The 19,995-nt window shown below is 41.5% G+C and overlaps 1 gene segment (V, D, J or C); it reads left to right on the top strand.

Moving 5' to 3' along the window:
• Window positions 1–2,739: 2,739 nt before the first annotated feature.
• LOC117363895 overlaps window positions 2,740–19,995 on the top strand; it is a 286,323-nt gene continuing 269,067 nt past the window's right edge. The window contains 2 exon segments of the V gene segment in view: window positions 2,740–2,806; window positions 2,974–3,268. Coding sequence covers window positions 2,755–2,806; window positions 2,974–3,268 — 347 coding nt within the window.

Here is a 19,995-nt window from a genome sequence, read left to right as displayed (position 1 = left end):
GCTGTGAGATCAATATCTAATTTACCAGTAAACAATCTGGGACATCAATTTACGTATTTTTCAAATAGATCAGTCTATAATAATTTCCTGAAGGACATATATGAGTGAGCTTGAGAAGACACTCCAGGCTGTTTAAACAAGATCAGGCAAGAGAGCTGGGCAAAGATAGGATAACAAGCAAGCTAGAGCAGAAGAGCTGGAAAGAGACAGCAGCAGTTAAGCCCTGGGCTGAGCATAAAATCTGCAGAGAGATAGCTTCAGTCAAGGTCTAGGCTGAGGAGGAAAGCTGCTGGCAGCTGGAAAAGCAGGCAACCCAGGAAAAGAGGAACAAGCCTGAGCAGGGAGTTTCAAGGAGATACAAGGTTTAACAGCAAAAGGACATGTATAACAAATGTGTAAAAAAGGAGTTTATATATATTTCACAAAGATTGCATTATATATTGATATATTAATTTGGAGGAAGGACATTATTGTGAGTTTACATATGTTTTCTCACAAAGAGAGGTCCTGGAATTTTTCACAAATATTCACCTTATTGGGTTAATAAAAACCGACAACTCTTATGTAAGAGTTTTCCCTTTACGAATTGTGAAAACCAAGGACTCTCATTTACACATTATATTATACTTTATATATTGGGTATTATACATTACATTACATTAGTGACTTCTATTCCGCCAGTACCTTGCAGTTCTAGGCAGATTACAAAAGAAGATAACTGGACATTTCCAGGAAAATTACAATTTAGGGTACTGTTTACATGATTGAGTCTTTGAAGGGAAAATTACAAGAGAGGGGATGGACAAGGGAATGTGTTTTAATATCTAGATACATTTTTTGAATAGTAGGGTTTTGATTTCTTTTCGAAATGATTTCAAGTCGGTCATTGTTGTCAGCATGTTGGAGATGGAGTGGTCAAGTTTCGCTGCTTGCGCCTCTAGTAGGTTGTCATACATCTTCTTGCGCTGAGTACCTTTGAATGGGGAGTGGGTAAATGGGGTCTGAGTTCTCCTTTGTCTAGTTATATTGTTCCAGTTTAGGCGATTGTATAGATATGTGGGGGCAGTGCAATTTATTACTTTGAATAATAGACAGTATAATTTGAATTGAATTTGCGCTTGTATAGGTAGCCAGTGTGAGTCTAGGTATGCAGTGGGGATGTGGTCATATTTATAGGAACTGTATCCTATAGAGTCTCCTTTCAAGTTAATCTTTTAAATACCTGAAGAGGTTATTTCAATATATTTACTGTTTTTTTTATTTTGTAGGTACATATTTCACCAGAACCCCCTTTTAGGGCTCCTTTTACTAAGGTGCGCTACAATGCCATGCGCGTTAGATGCTAACGCCTCCATAGAGCTTGCATTAGTATTTTCCGTGTAGCACGGGTTTTGCGTATGCTAATCTTCAGCGCGCTAAAAATGCTAGCGCTCCTTAGTAAAAGGAGCCCTTCGTGTATGCTCACCCTCCCCAAAACTCCCCCCAAACCCACTATGCCGGGAAGGGGTAAAATGCAGACCTGACGGACCCGACGGACCTCGCGGATCTAAAACCGCACGTCCTTAAAAATCAGAGGTCCGTGTCCGTGCCACTTGTAGTTTCTGTCTCTGATAGACCTCTATGAGATTTTAGCGCTGATGGATCCGTCTCAGCATAGGGAGGGAAAAGTATTAGGATCTGTCAAGGCTAAAATCTCATAGAGGTCTATCAGAGACAGAGACTAGTGCTGGAGCGGCTCTAAAACGAATCCTGCAGCCCCAGTAAATTTAAAAATCTGAGGTCCGTGGCTATGACAGACCTTGATGACATTTTAGCGCTGACGGATCCTAATACTTTTCCCTCCCTATGCTGAGACGGATCCGTCAGAGTTAAATTGTCATCGAGGTCTGTCAGAGCCAAAAACTAACTACAAGTGGCATGGACCTCTGATTTTTAAGGACGTGCGGGTTTAGATCCGCGAGGTCCATCAGGTATGTGAGGTACGCGTTTTATCCCTTCTCAACTATGCCTACCTTTCTACCACCCCAACAGCTCTTACGGCTTCAGGTGTTACCCATATGGCAGCACAGTAGGTGTTGGGTGGGTTATGGATGCCTCACATACTCCACCATAAATGTAGTGGGTAGGGTGGTATAGAAGCCAGGATCCCCTCTCTATTGTTCACTACACTGCCCAAACAAAAAGACAGAAGAACACCTTGCCTTAAAGTATAGACAATCAAACAAAAAAGGCAAGGAAGGTGTCTTTTCAACTGAAATAAAAGTCTTTATTTGAATCAGTGGTCCGACTGTTTTAAGTAAAGACCTTTTTTTTCTGTTGAAAAGACACCTTCCTTGTCTTTTTTGTTTGACTGTCAGTACACCGCCCACCAGGCTACTCCAACATCTGCTTCTTGTTCTACTAGGATGTCCCATAATATCTGCAGCTCTCATAGAGGCTGGTATTCAACCATAGGTGCTAAAAGATGCTTCTGTAGACATGATAAAGGTGCCATTTTTCTAGGTGCAAGTAGGCTCATACATTTTAATTTTAAAAGGATTTTGTATTTGCTTTTAAATGGCGTTACCATTTAAGGCCATTTATAGAATATGGGCCTTATTGGTTTGCTTAGAAATGCAGGTGATGTTTTTCTGATATAGAGAGTCTGTTTTGCATATTCACCCCCAGCTGATGTTTCACTAATGCTGGAGGATTTATAAAATGTTTCCTTTTACCCTTTATGGTTTATTAATCAGCGACTGCCAGTCAGGAAGGATGAAGGTATCACAGACTCAGCTCATCTGGTTCCTGTTCCTCTGGGTTACAAGTAAGAATTTTGATTTTCTCTTTATTCAGTATGAAAGTGCAAGGCAAGAATAACTATTAAGATGCAAATATAATGTTATTTTAAGAAGTACTTTTCTATTAAATAGCTGTCTTTAATTCTTATCATATATATCACTAATTAATAGCACATATCCTTTCTTTTTCTAGATTCCAGTGGGCAGATAATAATGACTCAGTCACCAGAATTCTTATCAATGCCAGTGGGGGACACAGTCACCATCAACTGTAAAGCCAGTCAAAGTGTCAGCAACTATGTAGCTTGGTACCAACAGAAACTGGGACAGGCTCCCAAGCTTCTGATATATGCTGCTTCTACCCGTGCCTCTGGGATCCCAGAGCGCTTCAGTGGCAGTGGATCTGGGACTGATTTCACTCTCACAATCAGCAAAGGTCAACCTGAAGATTTTGCAGACTATTATTGTCAGCAGGGTTACAGCTATTTCACACAGTGATATAGACCCATGCAAAAACCTCTCCGCTTCTTCTAGTTCTTGCAGCTGCTCTTCTGTTACCTCATTCAGCACCAAGACAGCTCACAGCTGGTCCCATAACACAGGATCCTCATCATTTATAAAGAAACAGTACAGTTAGGTCTGGATTAAGATATGTTAATATTCTGGACTCATTTAACAAATAGCAAAAGACAGATAAACATGCAGTGTCTCTGTTTTTCTGTGATGTATCCAAAGAATAGAATGCCCTAAGAGACTTGTTACAAAATTATGCATATGTTTATTCAATTTTATTGACTCACTTTCCCTAACACAACAAAGTTCAAGTGTAGTTCAGGTCAGTTGGGGCAAGTGGTGACTTTCTACCAATTAACTGGCATTGAAACTTTTCCCGCTGAAATGGTCCCTTTCTAAACTTGATTATTGAAACTGAAGGGCAAGATTCAAATCGCTGCGGGTCCATTATTTATTTGTTTGTTTCTGTTATTAGAAAATTACCTCTGGTTGGGACAATTAAAACTTGATAATACTATACAATTTTGATGGGAGTAAATTACTGTGGGTGGGGGAGGGGGGAGAGGATAAAGATGACTGAGTCAGGCAACGGCAAATCACCCCACTAATAGTCTGCTAGGAAACAGACATATAAGTGGCAGCCTCCATAAGTCGTTTGCCACTTGGTACTTGGAATTCACTGTGAAACTCTTGTAACACAGTTTAGTAAATCTGGCTGTAATTTATATCACATTGCCACAGTCAGGAAATCTGTATGTTCACTTCTGTGGCGATGCATGAGAGCAGCTTAGTATGAGGGTCAAAGGACCCAATGGGGCAGCCAGAGCTATTTTGAAAATTGTTGCCAGAATTGCAGGACCGAGTGAGCAAAACTCCTTCCACTAGTGCTATGACATAAAGAGGTAATTCTAGAACTGTGTGCCCGGTAGGAGTCTGTTCCACTAAAGAATCCATTACTTTATAGAATACTAGCTGATGCCCCGGCGTTGCACGGGTATTTAACTATAGCAATAACACTGTAAATGGATTCAAATAAAGATACTTTATAGTGGTGAATGAAAATATTTTTTTACAGCTTTATAAAAAGTACAATATTCAAATTATAATGTGAAATATTTGACAAAATGAATACAATACAACTAACACAAAACTTGATTATAAACAACATTTTTAGTTTCACCTCCAGGAGCAAGAACATATACATTCTTGGGTGAACCCACCCTTCCCACGTGTGCAGGTGGGCCGCGAGACCCCCAGAACATATCACCCCAGGTAGTGAGGGATCTGCATACCAAGTTTCGTTCAAATCGGTCAAGCCGTTTTTGAATTACTGTGAGAATGGCAGCTTTTTACATTTTTTCCATTGACATGAATGGGTGAAATCTGATTTTCTGTTTGTAGCTCCGCCCACGTGTGCAGGTGGGCCGCGAGACCCCCAGAACATATCACCCCAGGTAGTGAGGGAGCTGCATACCAAGTTTCGTTCAAATCGGTCAAGCCGTTTTTGAATTACTGTGAGAATGGCAGCTTTTTACATTTTTTCCATTGACATGAATGGGTGAAATCTGATTTTATGTTTGTAGCTCCGCCCACGTGTGCAGGTGGGCCGCGAGACCCCCCAGAACATATTATCCCAGGTAGTGAGGGATCTGCATACCAAGTTTCGTTCAAATCGGTCAAGCCGTTTTTGCGTGATCGCGGCACATACACACATGAAGGATTTTAAAAGGAAATGGGATACACATGTGGGATCTCTAGGGAGGTAAATTCAAGGGGGTAGGGTTGTTGGAGTGGGCAGACTTGATGGGCTGTGGCCCTTTTCTGCCGTCATCTTCTATGTTTCTATGTTTCTATACACACATACATACCTCCGATTTTATATATATAGACTAAACAGCAAAATGTTAGTCTAAATGTAAACAGCAAAAATACCCACCTAGAATTTAGCTCCGAGAACTTACTCCAGTCATAGCGCTAATGTAAGTGTACATACTGTGGCAGGGAATAAGCGGAAGCCTAGGCTTGCCTACGCCACCACCAAACACTTGGCCGAGCGGAAGCCATGAAGTGGCCACATTGGAATTGTAAGATGAATAGGAGTTCTGTACAAAAATCTCTCAAACAAATGTGCTTTATTAAACTTCTCTTGTAAGGCAAAACAAAAAGCAATTCCATCCAGGAACATCACAGTTAGGCATAAGGGATTTTCAATCCAAAGTTCTTTCAACAAAAGCACTTTTATTCTGCATTAGCTAGTTCATTGATGCAATGGGCAAGCACAAGAAGGTCTGCCCTTCCCCCACAATCTTTCATAGAGCTGCACATGGGCAGGGAAACTCAAAACAAAGTCAGTTTTGTTTCCATCTCTTGAAACTTTCTTTAGATAATAAACGCAGCTGTACAACTTTTCCATATTCAAATACAGCAGAACACAAACAGCTTTCTGAAACAAACTTAAAGTCTGAAGGAGTTTCTCCTTTAATTAAGGCAACTGATTCAGACTAGCAACCCCAAAGGAGGAAGTCGTCTCTGCATACGAAGCGGCAAAATCCAAACATAAGAGCAGAGCACGCCTGGTCTTCAAACCCCTCGTTATTAATAGTAAATAAAGTATATAAGCAAATAAACTAAAACAGTCACATAAACATATGGAACATGATAGATTCAAATCATGGACTCGACACAGTCCATGCTTCGGCTATGGTGCCTGAAATATACAATAATATAGATTGCAATATAACATACGTAATAACACAACTTAAAGAAATCACATATTGTTGTAAAATGATGGATTTACATACATACCCAAATTATAAAAACAAACCATTAATCAAATCCGAATGCTGGTAAAACAATAAGAGAATGATGCTTGATTACAATAAAGAGCGTGCAGGAGCATAATCCAAAAAACTGTCTAAGTCCCTTTTTGGCCTAAGTCCTTAAACGTTCAAAGCAGAAGCAGGGAAAGTGTCCATAACCAAAACAAACATCCTTGTTTTGATTATGGCCTGCCTCTACTAAACGCTAGATCACCACTACGTCTACAAGTACACCCCCATGACGTCTACACTTTTGGGCCAATAATGAACCAAAAAAACGCCTAAGCCCCAAATGTCCAACTGAAGGACTTTTAGGCGAAGGAGGAGCCAGTCCTTCCCTTAAAAGCTGGATTCTGTAACCGGTGTCCTTCAAAAACAACACCGGTTACAGAATTCCCCCCCTCCCCCCACAACGATCCAAGCAGGAGGGAGCCCAAGCCCTCTTGCCCCGTCAAACCGCGACACCCCCAATGATATCGGGGAAAGAGGGAGCCCAAGCCCTCCTGGCCCCAGCGACCACCCCTCCGACAGGAACGGGCCAGGAGAGAGCCCAAGCTCTCCTGGCCCCGGCGACCCCCCCCCCCATCCGACACATCGGGCCAGGAGAGAGCCCAAGCACTCCTGGCCCCGGCAACCTCCTACCCCCATCCCCCACTACAATACGGGCAGGAGGGATCCCAGGCCCTCTTGCCCTCGACACAACCCCCCTCCCCCCAACAACCGCCCCCCCAGAATCCCCGATCAGACCTCCCCCCGCCCACCCATCCACGACCCCCCCAGCCAACCCCACAATCCTCCCACCCCTTCCCCGTACCTGTAACGTTGGCCAGATGGACGGGTGCCAAGCCCGCCCGTCTGGCAGGCCAGCCAGGTCCAGAATGGGGCTGGATTGCCCAGGTGGCAGAAACCCCGCCCACAGGTGGGGCCCGAGGCACCTGGGCCAATCAGAATAGGCCCAGGAGCCTTAGGCTCCCTCTTGCCCCAATATTGTCGGGGGTGCCGCGGCTGCCGCTGGGCAAAAGGGCTTGGGTTCCCTCTTGCCCCATATCATCGGGGGGGTGATGTATCGCGGCAGGAGAGATTGGCCATCTCCCCTGCCGCGATGCGATCACTCCTGTACCCGAACTGCCACAACCCACGGCAGGAGAGATTGGGCATCTCTCCTGCTGCGGGTCGCGGCAGTTCGGGTAGAGGGGTGATTGCATCGCGGTAGGGGAGATGAGGCATCTCTCCTGCCGCGATGGTTGCTGTGGGTAGGTTGCCGGGCCGCTGAACTGATCGCGCCAGCGGCCATCAGCTCAGCAGCCCCTTTTTTAGCACTTAGACTTGGTTTGACTTCGTCTAAGTCAAAAAGGTCTAAGTTCCGACTAGGCAACCTGTCAAATGTTTTGGTTATACCTGTTGTACGCCTAGGTGTAGGTCGGCCCACCTCCCACCCACTGCCCGCCCTTTCCCCTCCTCTAAACACACCTCTTTTCTCTCTGTGCATTTAGTGGCAGGGGAAAGGCCTAAGCTGTTTTTAGATACGTCTAAAAACCAGCTTTGATTATGGGTACTTGGACGATCAGGCTTTTTGATCGTCCAAGTAGCCATTTAGGACACTTTTTAGACATTTAATTTTTTATTATTATGAACCCCTTAATGTACACTGTAAATACACAAAGCCACATGACACAAATACACAACATAAAAATATCACAACGTAAGAATATCACTCTAAATATTTAAGGAGGAGAATGGAGTTTAATGGGATTAATGACCACTGGGGGATTAAGGGGGAGTTCATGTCTTCATCTCTCCAGTGGTCACCTGGTCTTTTATGGTTTTATGGCAGTGTTCTTCAACTGCCGGTCCACAAAAATTTCTTGATGGTCCGTGAAGGATTGGGTCCCCTCCACAAACTGCATACTAGGTAGGAAGAGAGGCTCCGGTGCTGGCGTCAGCTGACTTGCAACTCCCTGTTGCTGTCACGTATGCCGGGACTCATGTTTCCTGAAACATATGCTTTCTGCTGCGTATGCCTTCGCCGGGACTCTTGCCTTCGCTGCGTATGCCAGGCCTCCTGCCGCATATGCCTCCTGCCTTTATCTTGTCTCTGCATCCCCAGACCAGCAGCGGCAGCTCTGTGTGCTTTTAACTTCGGCTCTGTGCGCTTTTAACACGGTTTCATGAGGCAGCCTCGGGGCCTTTGCTAGGTCGGCCCGCTTCAATGATGTGATGTGGGCCAGCCTCCCAAAGGACCTGAGGCTGCCTCATGAAACTGTGGCTAAACTACTGCTTAGGGGCAGCTGTGTGCCGAAGTTAAAAGCACACAGAGCTGCCGCTATGCTAAAGAGAAGAAACATTTACTGGAGAGGGAAGGAAGGAAGGGAAGGGAGAAGGCTCATGGACAGGGAGGAGGGAGGGGAAGGGAAGAGAGTTACTGTTGGATAAGGGGAGGTGGAAAGGGAGAAGGGGTACTGCTGGACAGGGGAAGAAGGAAAATAGGAAGGAAACAGCTGGCAAGGAGATTAGAGGAGGGAAAGGAGTTAGGATAGAATGAGGGAAAGGGGAGAGGCAGAGGAATGAGAGAGTAGAAAGAGATTGATGTTGGGAAGGGGGTCAGATGAGAAATAAGGAGAGAGGGACAAAGATGCTAGATCTGGTGTAGGAGAGATAAAAATGAAAAGAGCAGAATGAATCATGTAAAAAGGAGAGAGTGTACACAGGCTGGATGGAAAGGGGAGAGGGGCATAGAAAGAAGGCAGATACCATATGGAAGGGGGCAAGGGCAGACAGTGGATGGAAGGGGCAGATGCTGGACGGAAGAGAATGAAAAGACGATGAAAGCAGAAACCACAGATGACAAAACGTAGAAAAAATAATTTTATTTCTATCTTGTGATTAGAAAATATCAGGTTTGAAATATGTATCCTGCTAAAGCTGGTGTTTGACATAACTGGGGACTGCAAAGCCCAGGCAGTGCTTCTTTAGCTTCTAGCTGGCTTAGAGCTCTCTCTGACCAGGGGGCAGTCAGGGCAGGATTAACCAATAGGCCAAGTAGGCACATGCCTAGGACCCAAAATGGTCAGGGGTCCGATGAAGGAAGGCAACATTGTTTTTTCCAAACGGCGATGGGCCCCTCCAGCATCGATCGACAATGCGGGCCCCACCCCGATCGGCAACGCAGCCCTTCCCCATCGACGGAAAGTAAGACAAGCAAGCAACGCGGGTAAGAAAGGCAATGGGAACTGTAATTGTGCAAGCAGTGCTGCTTGCCCAAAGTTTCCCTCTGACGCAGCTTCCTGTTTCCGCCTGGGTGCATGGTGCATGGGGTGGGGCAGGGGGCCCAGGGTACTTGTGTGCCTAGGAGCCCTTGACAAATTAATCCTGCCCTGTGCTAGAGGGAATTGATTCGCTAACGCTGCGGTAGCTGTCAGGTTTCTCGCTCATGCTGCCTTGTGCATCTAGTCCTCCATCCCCGATTCCCATACATTTAATCGACAGCCAAGAGGATGGAGGGTTCATTTCTTGTGGGCCTGGGAGCTGCACTGGCAACACTTTCTCCCTCTGTCCAGCACAAGGTGGCCCCTTATCTAGGCAGGATACTGAGGGATCTCAGGCACACACAATGTTAGAATGAAATGAGCCCAGACTATGGGGTTCAACACTGCACGCACCAGCTTCCCTTCTCCTCCCTCCCCCTCATGATGTAAATTCCTGTTTCAGAAGAGAAGGGAAGCCCATACGCACAGTGTTAGAGCCCTGTGATCTGGATTTAGTTTCCTTATGGACAGTGAGCAAGAGGGCAGCAAGGGAGTGGGAGGGAGGGAAGCTGCCCTCAGCTCACCTCACCAGACAGTTGGTGGAGGGGGCATGCTGCTGCACCCAATTGGGGAGAGAGAGGGAGGGAGGGAGAAGGAAGACCAAGGAAGGGAGAGGAAAAGGGGGGATGCTGCTGCTGCACCCAATTGAGGAGAGAGAGGGAGGGAGGGAGAAGGAAGACCAAGGAAGGGAGAGGAGAAGAAAGAGAGCTGCTAAGACCATGGGAGGGGGGAGGAAATGAGATACCAGGCAATTGAGGGGGAGGGAAGGGAAAGAGACAGATGCCAGACCAGGGACAAGGTAGGAGAGAAAATGTCAGATAATGGAGGGGGAGGGAGTGATAGAAGAGAAGGAGAGCAAAAAGAAGCCAGGGCATGGGGGAGGGAACGGAAACTAAGGAGACAGATACCAGATCTGAGGAGAGGAAAGGAGGAGAGAGAGAGAGATGCTAAAATCTGCTGGGAGGGAGGAAGAGATGGAAGGGAAGAAAACAGATGCCACACCATGGGAGAAGCAGAGAGAAGTAGATGGATTCCACACCAAGGGGGGAGGGAAAGATGGAAGGGAAAGGCATACAGTTTCTGGAAGAGGCATAGAAAGAGAGCAAATGCCATATGAAAGAGGCAGAGAAAGGGCAGACAGTGGATGGAAGGAAGAGAATGATGAGAAGATGAGCAAAGCAAAAACCAGACAACAAAGGTAGGAAAAAATTTCTATTTGTTTTATTTATTTATTTTTGCTTTAGGATAAAGTATTATTGTAGCTGTGTTGATAATCATTTATTAATTGAAAATGGAAATAAGGCGATCCTGCTTATTGAACTAATTTTAATACATTTTTTTACTAATTCAGAGACCATAACTCCTTTCCTCAGGTCAGGACAGGGATACTTTAAACAGCAGTATAATTTACTGACCTGAAGAAAGAGGTTTTAACCTCTGAAAGCTAAGTGAGAAATGTATTAGTCCAATAAAATGATGGGCATTAAATTTTCTTCCTGCCATGCCCCATGCCTCCTACCCAAATGCAAAATATAAATTGGTGGGCTTCCCAAAGCCCTGCCAGCTGAAGATCTCTTCATCTAGGAAGGGGGGATTTGTTCAGAGATGTTTGGAGGTTGCAAAGAAGAAAAATTGTACACTGGCACTGGTAAGGTAATCTTTCTTGTTTGTTTTGAATTTTAAAATATAAGAAATAAAGAAGTAAATAAGAAAGTGGGTAAATAAATGGGGGTGGGGTGGGGCAGGGGTCCCAGTAGACTTGTGTGCCTAGGGGCCCTCGACGAATTAATCCTGCCCTGGCGGCAGTTGCCCTAGTTGCACTCCCCTAACACTATTCCTGTCATGTGTGACTGCGGTATTCTGTTAGCATGATATTTCTGTGTACCATTCTGTAACAATTTGGTTTATTCAGTTTTTTGGATAGTAGAGAGGATATATGTGAAGGGGAGGGGAAACCGGGGTTTTGTTGATCCGTGCCCTATATTATTTGTATTTATAAAATGACAATTGTACAGACTATTGTTTCTTTTTATACTTTAATACAATACGTTCAATATAAAATCATAACTATTTGAGGCTTGTGCGGATGGGAACAGATGGGTTGCAGGACCAAGCTCATGGGGGCGGAGATGGTTTTTTTTATTTCAGTCTTAGTAGTTTGCCGGTCCACGAAATAATTATTTTATTTCTGCCGGTCCATAGGTGTAAAAAGGTTGAAGAACTCTGTTTTAGGGCAGCTTTGAAACAAACTTTTAGGAACACCCAAGTCTTGCTCAAGACAAGTCTCTAACACCCTCCTTGAAATTTGGATGAAATGTAGATGATTATGTTTCAAATCTGTGTTTTGAAAATCATAATTTATACTTTTTTGCAAGAAAAACATTCTTTTGCTGTTTTATGGTCAAAAAAACTAAACAGATACCAGGAACAACACTAAAATTACTTGTGTTAAAGTACAAAATACGAAAAAATCTCCACAAGTTTAATTCTTCAAATATTAAAAAAAATATATCATGAACACCAAAAAGAAAAAGGACATTCAGTTACAAATGCCACATAAAAAAATGTGCTGATAGAATATTAAATTGTATATAGTGCTCAGTCACCAACCAAATAGTGTCATAGAGATGCCAGCACTGGTTGTACAGAGGGACCATCATAGCACATAAAGAGTCCCTCCTACTGCCCTCCAAATAACATAATATAAGTCTATTAGAAGTATCATAAAGTAAAAAAATGATGAGTATAACCATTATCTGAATCGGATGAACAAAGTAATGGAGGCAGGAGTTAAACGGTAATGCTGGACAAAATGCTATTGAAATCTCAGTCAATCGAGTGCTGTGAAACCTTTACAACCCCGTTTTCACTGAACTACTGGCCTCCCTTCGACTTGAGTTTCGCTCAAGGCGTCATCAGGAAGGGAGTACTAAAATAACAAACAAACAAAAAACAAGTTATAAAATACAATTTTAACTATTTGGCAGAAACTATTTTAAGTCAATATCTATTAATATATATCGCACGTTTTATAAAGATTGCTATATAATCAAATCAAAACAAATCAAACCAACATAAATTAAATAAATCTTAACTTACTAGCATGGCCAGCAGGATTGCTGCAATTCAATGGGGGAACAGAAACAGGAACGAAACACTAAGTTTGATTGAACTACTTTATATAGGCTGGGAATAAAACGTCACAGTGATGTTCAAGCTGACTTTTACCGCTAAGAAATATGGGAAATCTGAGCCCGCCTCTGAGGGAGCAAACTGACCAATCACAATTTGAACCACTCTATCTCTTCATTTAAACCACCCAGACTGAGGGTCCGCCATTCATAAATGAATCTCAGCTAATCCTATATATAGCTTATTGCATGGACAAATTATGCAGTAAATGACCCCTATGGTGTCTTTTGGATAGTTTTATTTATTTATTAAAAAAGCTTTTATCCTGCTTATACCTAAGCAGTTTACATTAAAAACCAAACATAATTATAACACAAAAACACCAAAAAGCCTATAAAATATAATAAAACAAAACAATATACAGATAAGATATCCTTTATTCACTTCATTCCTTTAGCCACTGCTTCTTAACAGCTTAAAAAAGCTTCTATAAAAAGAGATGTTTTTAATCATTATTTTTTTTAAAATTTTGAATGTTATTCATTTTCGATTGTCCAACCAGATTATTCTAAAGCTTCACCTCTGCCACTGAATTAGCCTTAGCTCTGCTACTAGCATACTTCACTTGCTGTAACTCATCAACAGATAAGCGCATCATGTTCTTTGATGTAATGTCACAGCATGTGAAAGATACCACGGTATTCCTCGGTGAATTGCTTGAAAGATCAAAACCAACACCTTAAACACTACTTAAAAGGTAGCCAGTACAGCATTCTGAACCGCTTGCAAAGATCTACATTTGGATGATGACATACCCAAATAAACGGGCAATGTTCCTACCAAGCTGGGCAGCAAAAAACCCCAAGCTAAGTATTATTTACGTTAGGTTAAGGGTTCCTATCAGGAATATACATAAATACACAAATGTTTTGATGAATACTAAACAGGAAAGAAAAGAAGTTTAAAGTAAATATATCACATTTTTAAAAAATAATGTTTAAAAAATAACAATTAAAAATTAAAAAAGGGGGTCCTTGACCAGTGATAGCTCACATATTTGCAAAGACAAATTCTTTTTTTTTTAACTCTTTATTGATTTTTAATCTAAAACAGTGTCATATAAATGAAAGAACAGTAGGTATTACATACATTATACTAATATCTGCACAGGTAACATATATATCATTCAAGATTTTCGGTTTCCCTACATATAATAGCAATAAAATATAACATAATATAATATATAATATAATTGAAGAATAAAGTTACCCATATGTCTCCATCAATATTTATTCCCCCCTCCAACCTCCCACCCCCCCATGGATGTGTAAAGGTAATTGAACAAAAGGAAAAAATAGACAAATTCTAACAAGTAGCTGCGGGCGCTTGAGGTCCTTCAAGTCCCCCATTAGAATTACTTAGCAGTGTATTAGAATGAAAGTGTAACAACAAAACACTGTTGACCAGCTTGATCTAGTGCTAATCCATATATAGTAGGGTTGTTGGTCTATGACGTATTTTTTGAAGGAGAATACCCAAATACAATGCATTACAATAATCCAGCCTCCTTTAAAAAATGAACCCTGCAGCATGTTTCTTTTTTTTTTTTTTAATCTTTATTTATTTTCAAAAGCCAACAGTAAGTGCAACAGATAAGCAAACAAATAATACAATAATCAGCACTCAATACAATCAAATGATATAATAAATATATATCACTCCCCCTACCATCTACCCTTTTTGGACATGTATAACAGAAATCAAGGGGAAATACATATGATCAATTCTTACAAAATTTTGTTAATGGATCCCAAACCACCTTGAATTTATTATAGTGTCCCAATTGTATCGAATTCATACATTCAAATTTATAACTTTGACATAGGGTTTCCCACCAAAAATTGTAATTTAACCTGTCCCAATTTTTCATGATCAGCTGCTTAGCAACTCCTGTCATAATGAGAAGTAATCTATTTTGATTTGCATTAATTGGACTTTTGGGCAATAATAATGTTCCAAACAACACTACATCATACGTCAATAATAATGGAACTTCTAGGATCATAGTAATTTGACCACCATATAGATCTCCAAAATTTAAGTATCAAGGGGCAATAGAACAATAGATGATCCAGCATCCCTATATCGAGATGACAATGCCAGCATCTATTTGACTTAGAACTATCTAACTTTTGCAACCAAACAGGGGTCCAGAAAATTCTATACAACAGAAAAACCAAGTCTGCCTCATAGATGCTGATGTTGTACATCTCATCGTCCAAGTTCAAATCCGTGGCCATTGAGTAGCAGAAATTTGCTGCTTTGTCTCAATGCTCCAAATGTCTCTAAGACTAGTTTTTGGTTTCTTATTTAAAAAATTCAGATATTAATTTATACCACTTGGCTGCCTGATGCCCCAGGAAATCTGTCTGGAAGCATAGACCCGGTAAGCTATACCGAGTTTTTAAGTTACGCCAATCAGGGAACCCCTTCTGAATGGCCTGCTTCAACTGCAACCACTTATATATTTGAGACTTTGCAATACCAAATTTTTGTTGCGGTCATGAAAAGTCAAGCATCTTTCCATCTGATAACACATCATCCAGTGTACGTATGCCCGCCTGCAGCCAGTGCTTCCAGAGGATCATAGACTCGCCAATTTGAATCTTGGAGTTCAACCATAAGGACTGACATGTGGATTGATGAATCGGAATAGGTGTTAGGTTATTAATAAATTTTAATGTTTCCCATGTGGAAACTAAAATTCCATTGTCCTTATAAAGCCTAGGTAACTTGATACTTAAAACATGACACAAGCGCAATGGAGACAGGAGTTGCTATTCCAAATAAAGCCTGTCCGGAAGATGCTCCAAGACTTCAGGAAGGATCCAATACATACCTTGCAGCATGATAAAAGATTGGTAATATCTGTAGAAATTTGGAAAATTTACCCCACCCACCGCAATTGGTTTTTGTAAAGATACTAAAGCAATTCTAGCAGTTTTACCCAGCCAAATAAATTTTGTGAGAATACCATTTAATTTTTTATAAAACGACCCTTGAAAATAAACCGGCAACATACTCATTTGGTAACAAACTACAGGCAAAATCATCATTTTTACAGTTTGGACTCTCCCCTGCCAAGAAAGATGTAGTGGGTTCCAATGCTCACACATTTCTTTGACTTTCAGCAATAAGGATTTTTCATTTACTGTCATTGTGTCTTCCAATATTTTCTTAATCATAATACCTAAATATTTCATACCCTTTTCCTTCCAAAGAAAAGGGAATGAATCAAATAATCCTTTTGCACAATGCACATTTAGCGGAAGAACCTCCAATTTGCTCCAATTTATTTTATATCCAGAAAATTTACCAAATCTATCAATTAATTCCAGTAAATTCAGAATGGTAGATTCAGCATTCTTCAAATGAAGCATAATATCATCCGCATAAGCAGAGATCTTATATTCCCGACCTGCATAAGGAATCCCCTGTATTTCCTTTGCCTGCTGTATAGCCAACAACAAGGGTTCCAGAACAATATCAATAAGCAAAGGAGACAAGGGACATCCTTGTTTAACTCCCCTCATCAGACAAAAACACTCCAATAATGTATTATTAATATATAATCTGGACGAGGGGGAGCTATACAAGGTTTGAATCATTTGTATAAATCCGGAACCTATACCAAACAAATCCATTGCTTGATACATGAAAGTCCATTCCACACGATCAAAGGCCTTCTCTGCATCCAATGAGACAGAGAAAGCCGGATCATCCATAGACTTTGATAAATTTAACATATGTAGTGCCAATCTGGTGTTATTAGAAGAATGCCTTTGAGCACTAATCCCGTTTAGTGCATACCAATCATATAAGGGAGAGCCTTGACTAGTCTTAAAGCCAATAACTTAGCCAGAAGTTTTCCATCCACATTTATTAAAGAAATAGGCCTGTTATTTGAAACCAACATAGGATCTTTATTTGACTTTGACAAAACAATAGTTAATGATTCTGCGTAGTACCTGAGATACAACATTTAATTAGTTGTGATTGATATAAATTTAGATGAGGTAAAAGTGAAATGATTTTAAAAACTCCACAATAAATCTATCACTACCCAGAGCAGATCCAATTCTGAGGGACTTCAACGCTGCCTGCAATTCTTTAAGTGATATAGGTGCTTTGAGATTTCCTTTTATATGCTTGGAAATTTTTGGCCCTTGAATTAGCTTTAAAAATTCTAATCCCTCTACTTCTTTATTTGAATAAAGCTCAGAAGAATACAAGGGTTTATAATAATCCAAAAATTGTTTTAAAATTTTACCTAATTGAGTATGAATTGAACCCTTTTCATTTGTAATAGCCATAATTTTAACTCTTCTCTTTTTTACTTTAAGATAATTAGCTAATAATCTTCCCGCTTCTCTGCAGCATGTTTCTTATGCAGATGATGTTCTTTTTATCTTATTTGCTTCTTAGGTGGGTTCAGTATATATTTTTATGAATAGTGTTTTTATGTTCTATATTTTTGGATATGGTCACTTAATTTAAAAATTAATCCTGATAAAATGAATATTCTTTAGGTTGGATGCTGTCTACATTGTAAACCACAAATGCCATTTACAGTGTAAACTAGCTGGGGAAGAGATTCCCATTAGGGATGAGAGAAAATTGTTGGAGGTTCTGATAGATTCTGGATTAACACCTTCCCTTTTCCGGGCAGTTTTTCAGTCCATGGTGTTATCCATCATAGATTATTATAATATTGCAGATTATTATACTATTCCAGATAAACAACTGGAAGACTGCAAATAGTTCAAAATGCTACTGCAAGGCCGATATGTAGTGGTGCTTAGTTTGAGTATGCTACAACATATTTGAAGAAATTATATTGGCTTCCGTGCACTATTTTCTCTAGGCTGAGTGAGTGTCCTCCAACTGCATTGCTACCAGTTTGGGATGGTGCTTCAATACTGTATTGCATTTTCAATTGCTAGAGACAATCATGTTCCCTGGAGTCCTGTAGAACTTGCCTGTCCCTCACTATTTAAAATATGATAGTGAAACAGCACCACCTGCTGGAAGGACTGTGGGTGGAGGACTACTGCTCAGCTTAAAGGGAACAGTGCTTCCATGTAAAGCTGATTTTTCAGGTTTTATACGGTATGGGTCCTGATTACATTTTGTTCTGTGTTAACCAAAAAGAACTCTTAAGCCACTTGTTTCAGGCAAGGGGGGTCATCTTGGATGGATTTGTCTCTGGGAAACGGGCATCGTAAAGAGGTCTGCTGTAGGAGTGTCTTCTTTGAGAAAGGGGTTTATAGGAAAACTGAATAAACAATGGAGAAGCAGCCTACTAGAGCAGCAGGCTGAAACCAAAAGCAGCCAGGATCCACATTTTGGGGCAAACTGCTTTACTCTCAATTGCTTCAGGTAGAAAGTTAAGGGCCATGGGCTGCAGTGCACAGTGCAGTTAATGAGCAGTTTACCTGCTCATTAATGGCTGCCATATGCAAAAAGTATTTTTGCGCTGAAGTTTGCTCCCGCATTAGACATCAATATGCAGCATATTAAAATTTAAGTTAAAGAACTTACCCCACAGCAATAAAGGGCTATGTACTTTTTACCATGGATGCATAATGCCAGAAACCTACTGCTATGTCAGAAGCTACATATGATCTGTATTGGCCCCATCTCTCTCCCCTTTGTACAACCTGTCAAAAAACTTCTCTTGTACAGCAGACAGGCCTCATCTAAAGCACCATGTGAGGAAGGCAACACCATTTTAAATATGATCATGTTGGAGGCAGGAGTGAGTGGGTATCGCTCCTGCTTCATTGAGGTCAGAGGAATCTGAGGAGACTTGGGGCTAGATTCACTAAGCAAATTTTTTGTGCACCAATTTTCAATTGCCAGCCTGCTCTGCCACGAGTCTCCTCTCCTACTCCCTGCCCTGACTCTCTGCCAATTTGCTCCTGCCGGCCTGCTCTGCCCCCGACTCTCCTGCCCCAAGCACTGCTCTGACCTTCCCCCGTAGTGTGAGCCCGTGGTTTTAACCCACGGGTTAAAACCATGGACTCGCTGGACTAAAGTTTTTTAAAAAGTCGCTGCTCTTCGATGCATGCGCAGACCATCTACAGATGGTCTGCACATGCGTCGGAATCACTACAGAGCGATCCAGGCACCTGGTTGGGGGCGTGATTCCGATTGCCCTCATTTGCATGAGGGCAATTCATGAATCAGCCCCCTGGACACGGATCGGATCAGATCCCTCATGGAACTTAACTATTCTCTAAATGAAAAATATTTCCTCCTGTTGGTTTTAAAAGTATTTCCCTGAAACTTCAAGTGTCCCCCCAGTCTTCGTAATTTTTGATGGGGTGAAAAATTTATCCATTTTTTACCCGTTCTACTCCACTCAGGATTTTGTAGACTTCAACCATATCTCCTCTCAGTCATCTCTCTTCCAAGCTGAAGAGCCCTAACCTTTATAATCTTTCCTCATATGAGAGGAGTTCCATCCCCTTTATCATCTTCCTTGAACCTTTTCTCTTCCTTGAACCTTTTCTAGTGCTGCTATATCTTTCTTGCAATTCAGAGACATTTTAATATTCTTAGTCTTCCTAACCATCCCTTCTTAAATAATTCCTAGCATCTCGTTTGCTTTTTTGGCCACCACCACACATTGGGCGGAAGGTTTCATCATATTGTCTACAATGACACCCAGATCTTTTTTCTTGGGTGCTAACCCCCTAGTTGGACCCTAGCATCTGGTAACTGCAATTTGGGTTTGCATTTGTCCACATTAACCCTTTCAGGACCAAGGGACATATTTGTCCCATAACTTTAAAATCCTATAAATTTTGATTGGGATAGTCTACAGTTCTAAATTTGATATGTACGGATTCCATATGATACTGCCTTTATGTAAACAAACTGGTTCCGACATTCATTCATTAGCGTCGTTGCCAGATTGACGAGAAGATTCACTTGCCACACTGTCCATAAGCCAGAAGTTTGATTTTTTTAAAAAAAAATAATGATATTTCACAAAAAAAATCAATTTTTTGGCATCTGCAAGCCCTTTTTACCATAAAAATGTCGTCAAAACCACAAAAATTGGCCTACGATCCTTATGGTCCTGAAAGGGTTAAATTCCATCTGCCACTTGGACTCCCTAAATATCCTTTTTCAATAGTATCCTTTAAGGATACATCACACCGAACCATCCGCTCCTGGGTGACTGTTGACTTTCCCCACATCTCAGTTTAAAAGCTGCTATATCTCCTTTTTAAACGTTAGCGTCAGCAACCTGGTTCCATCCTAGTTAAAGTGGAGCCAATCCTTTTGGTATAAGCATCCCCTTTCCCCTCATCCATGCATTGAGATGTAGGAGTGCTGCCTCCCAAGAATTGCACACTGAGATTTCCCTGGTTGAAT

Source organism: Geotrypetes seraphini, chromosome 1, assembly GCF_902459505.1.
Source record: "Geotrypetes seraphini chromosome 1, aGeoSer1.1, whole genome shotgun sequence".
NCBI classification, from domain to species: domain Eukaryota; kingdom Metazoa; phylum Chordata; class Amphibia; order Gymnophiona; family Dermophiidae; genus Geotrypetes; species Geotrypetes seraphini.
This window is presented reverse-complemented; position numbering and strand designations above follow the sequence as displayed.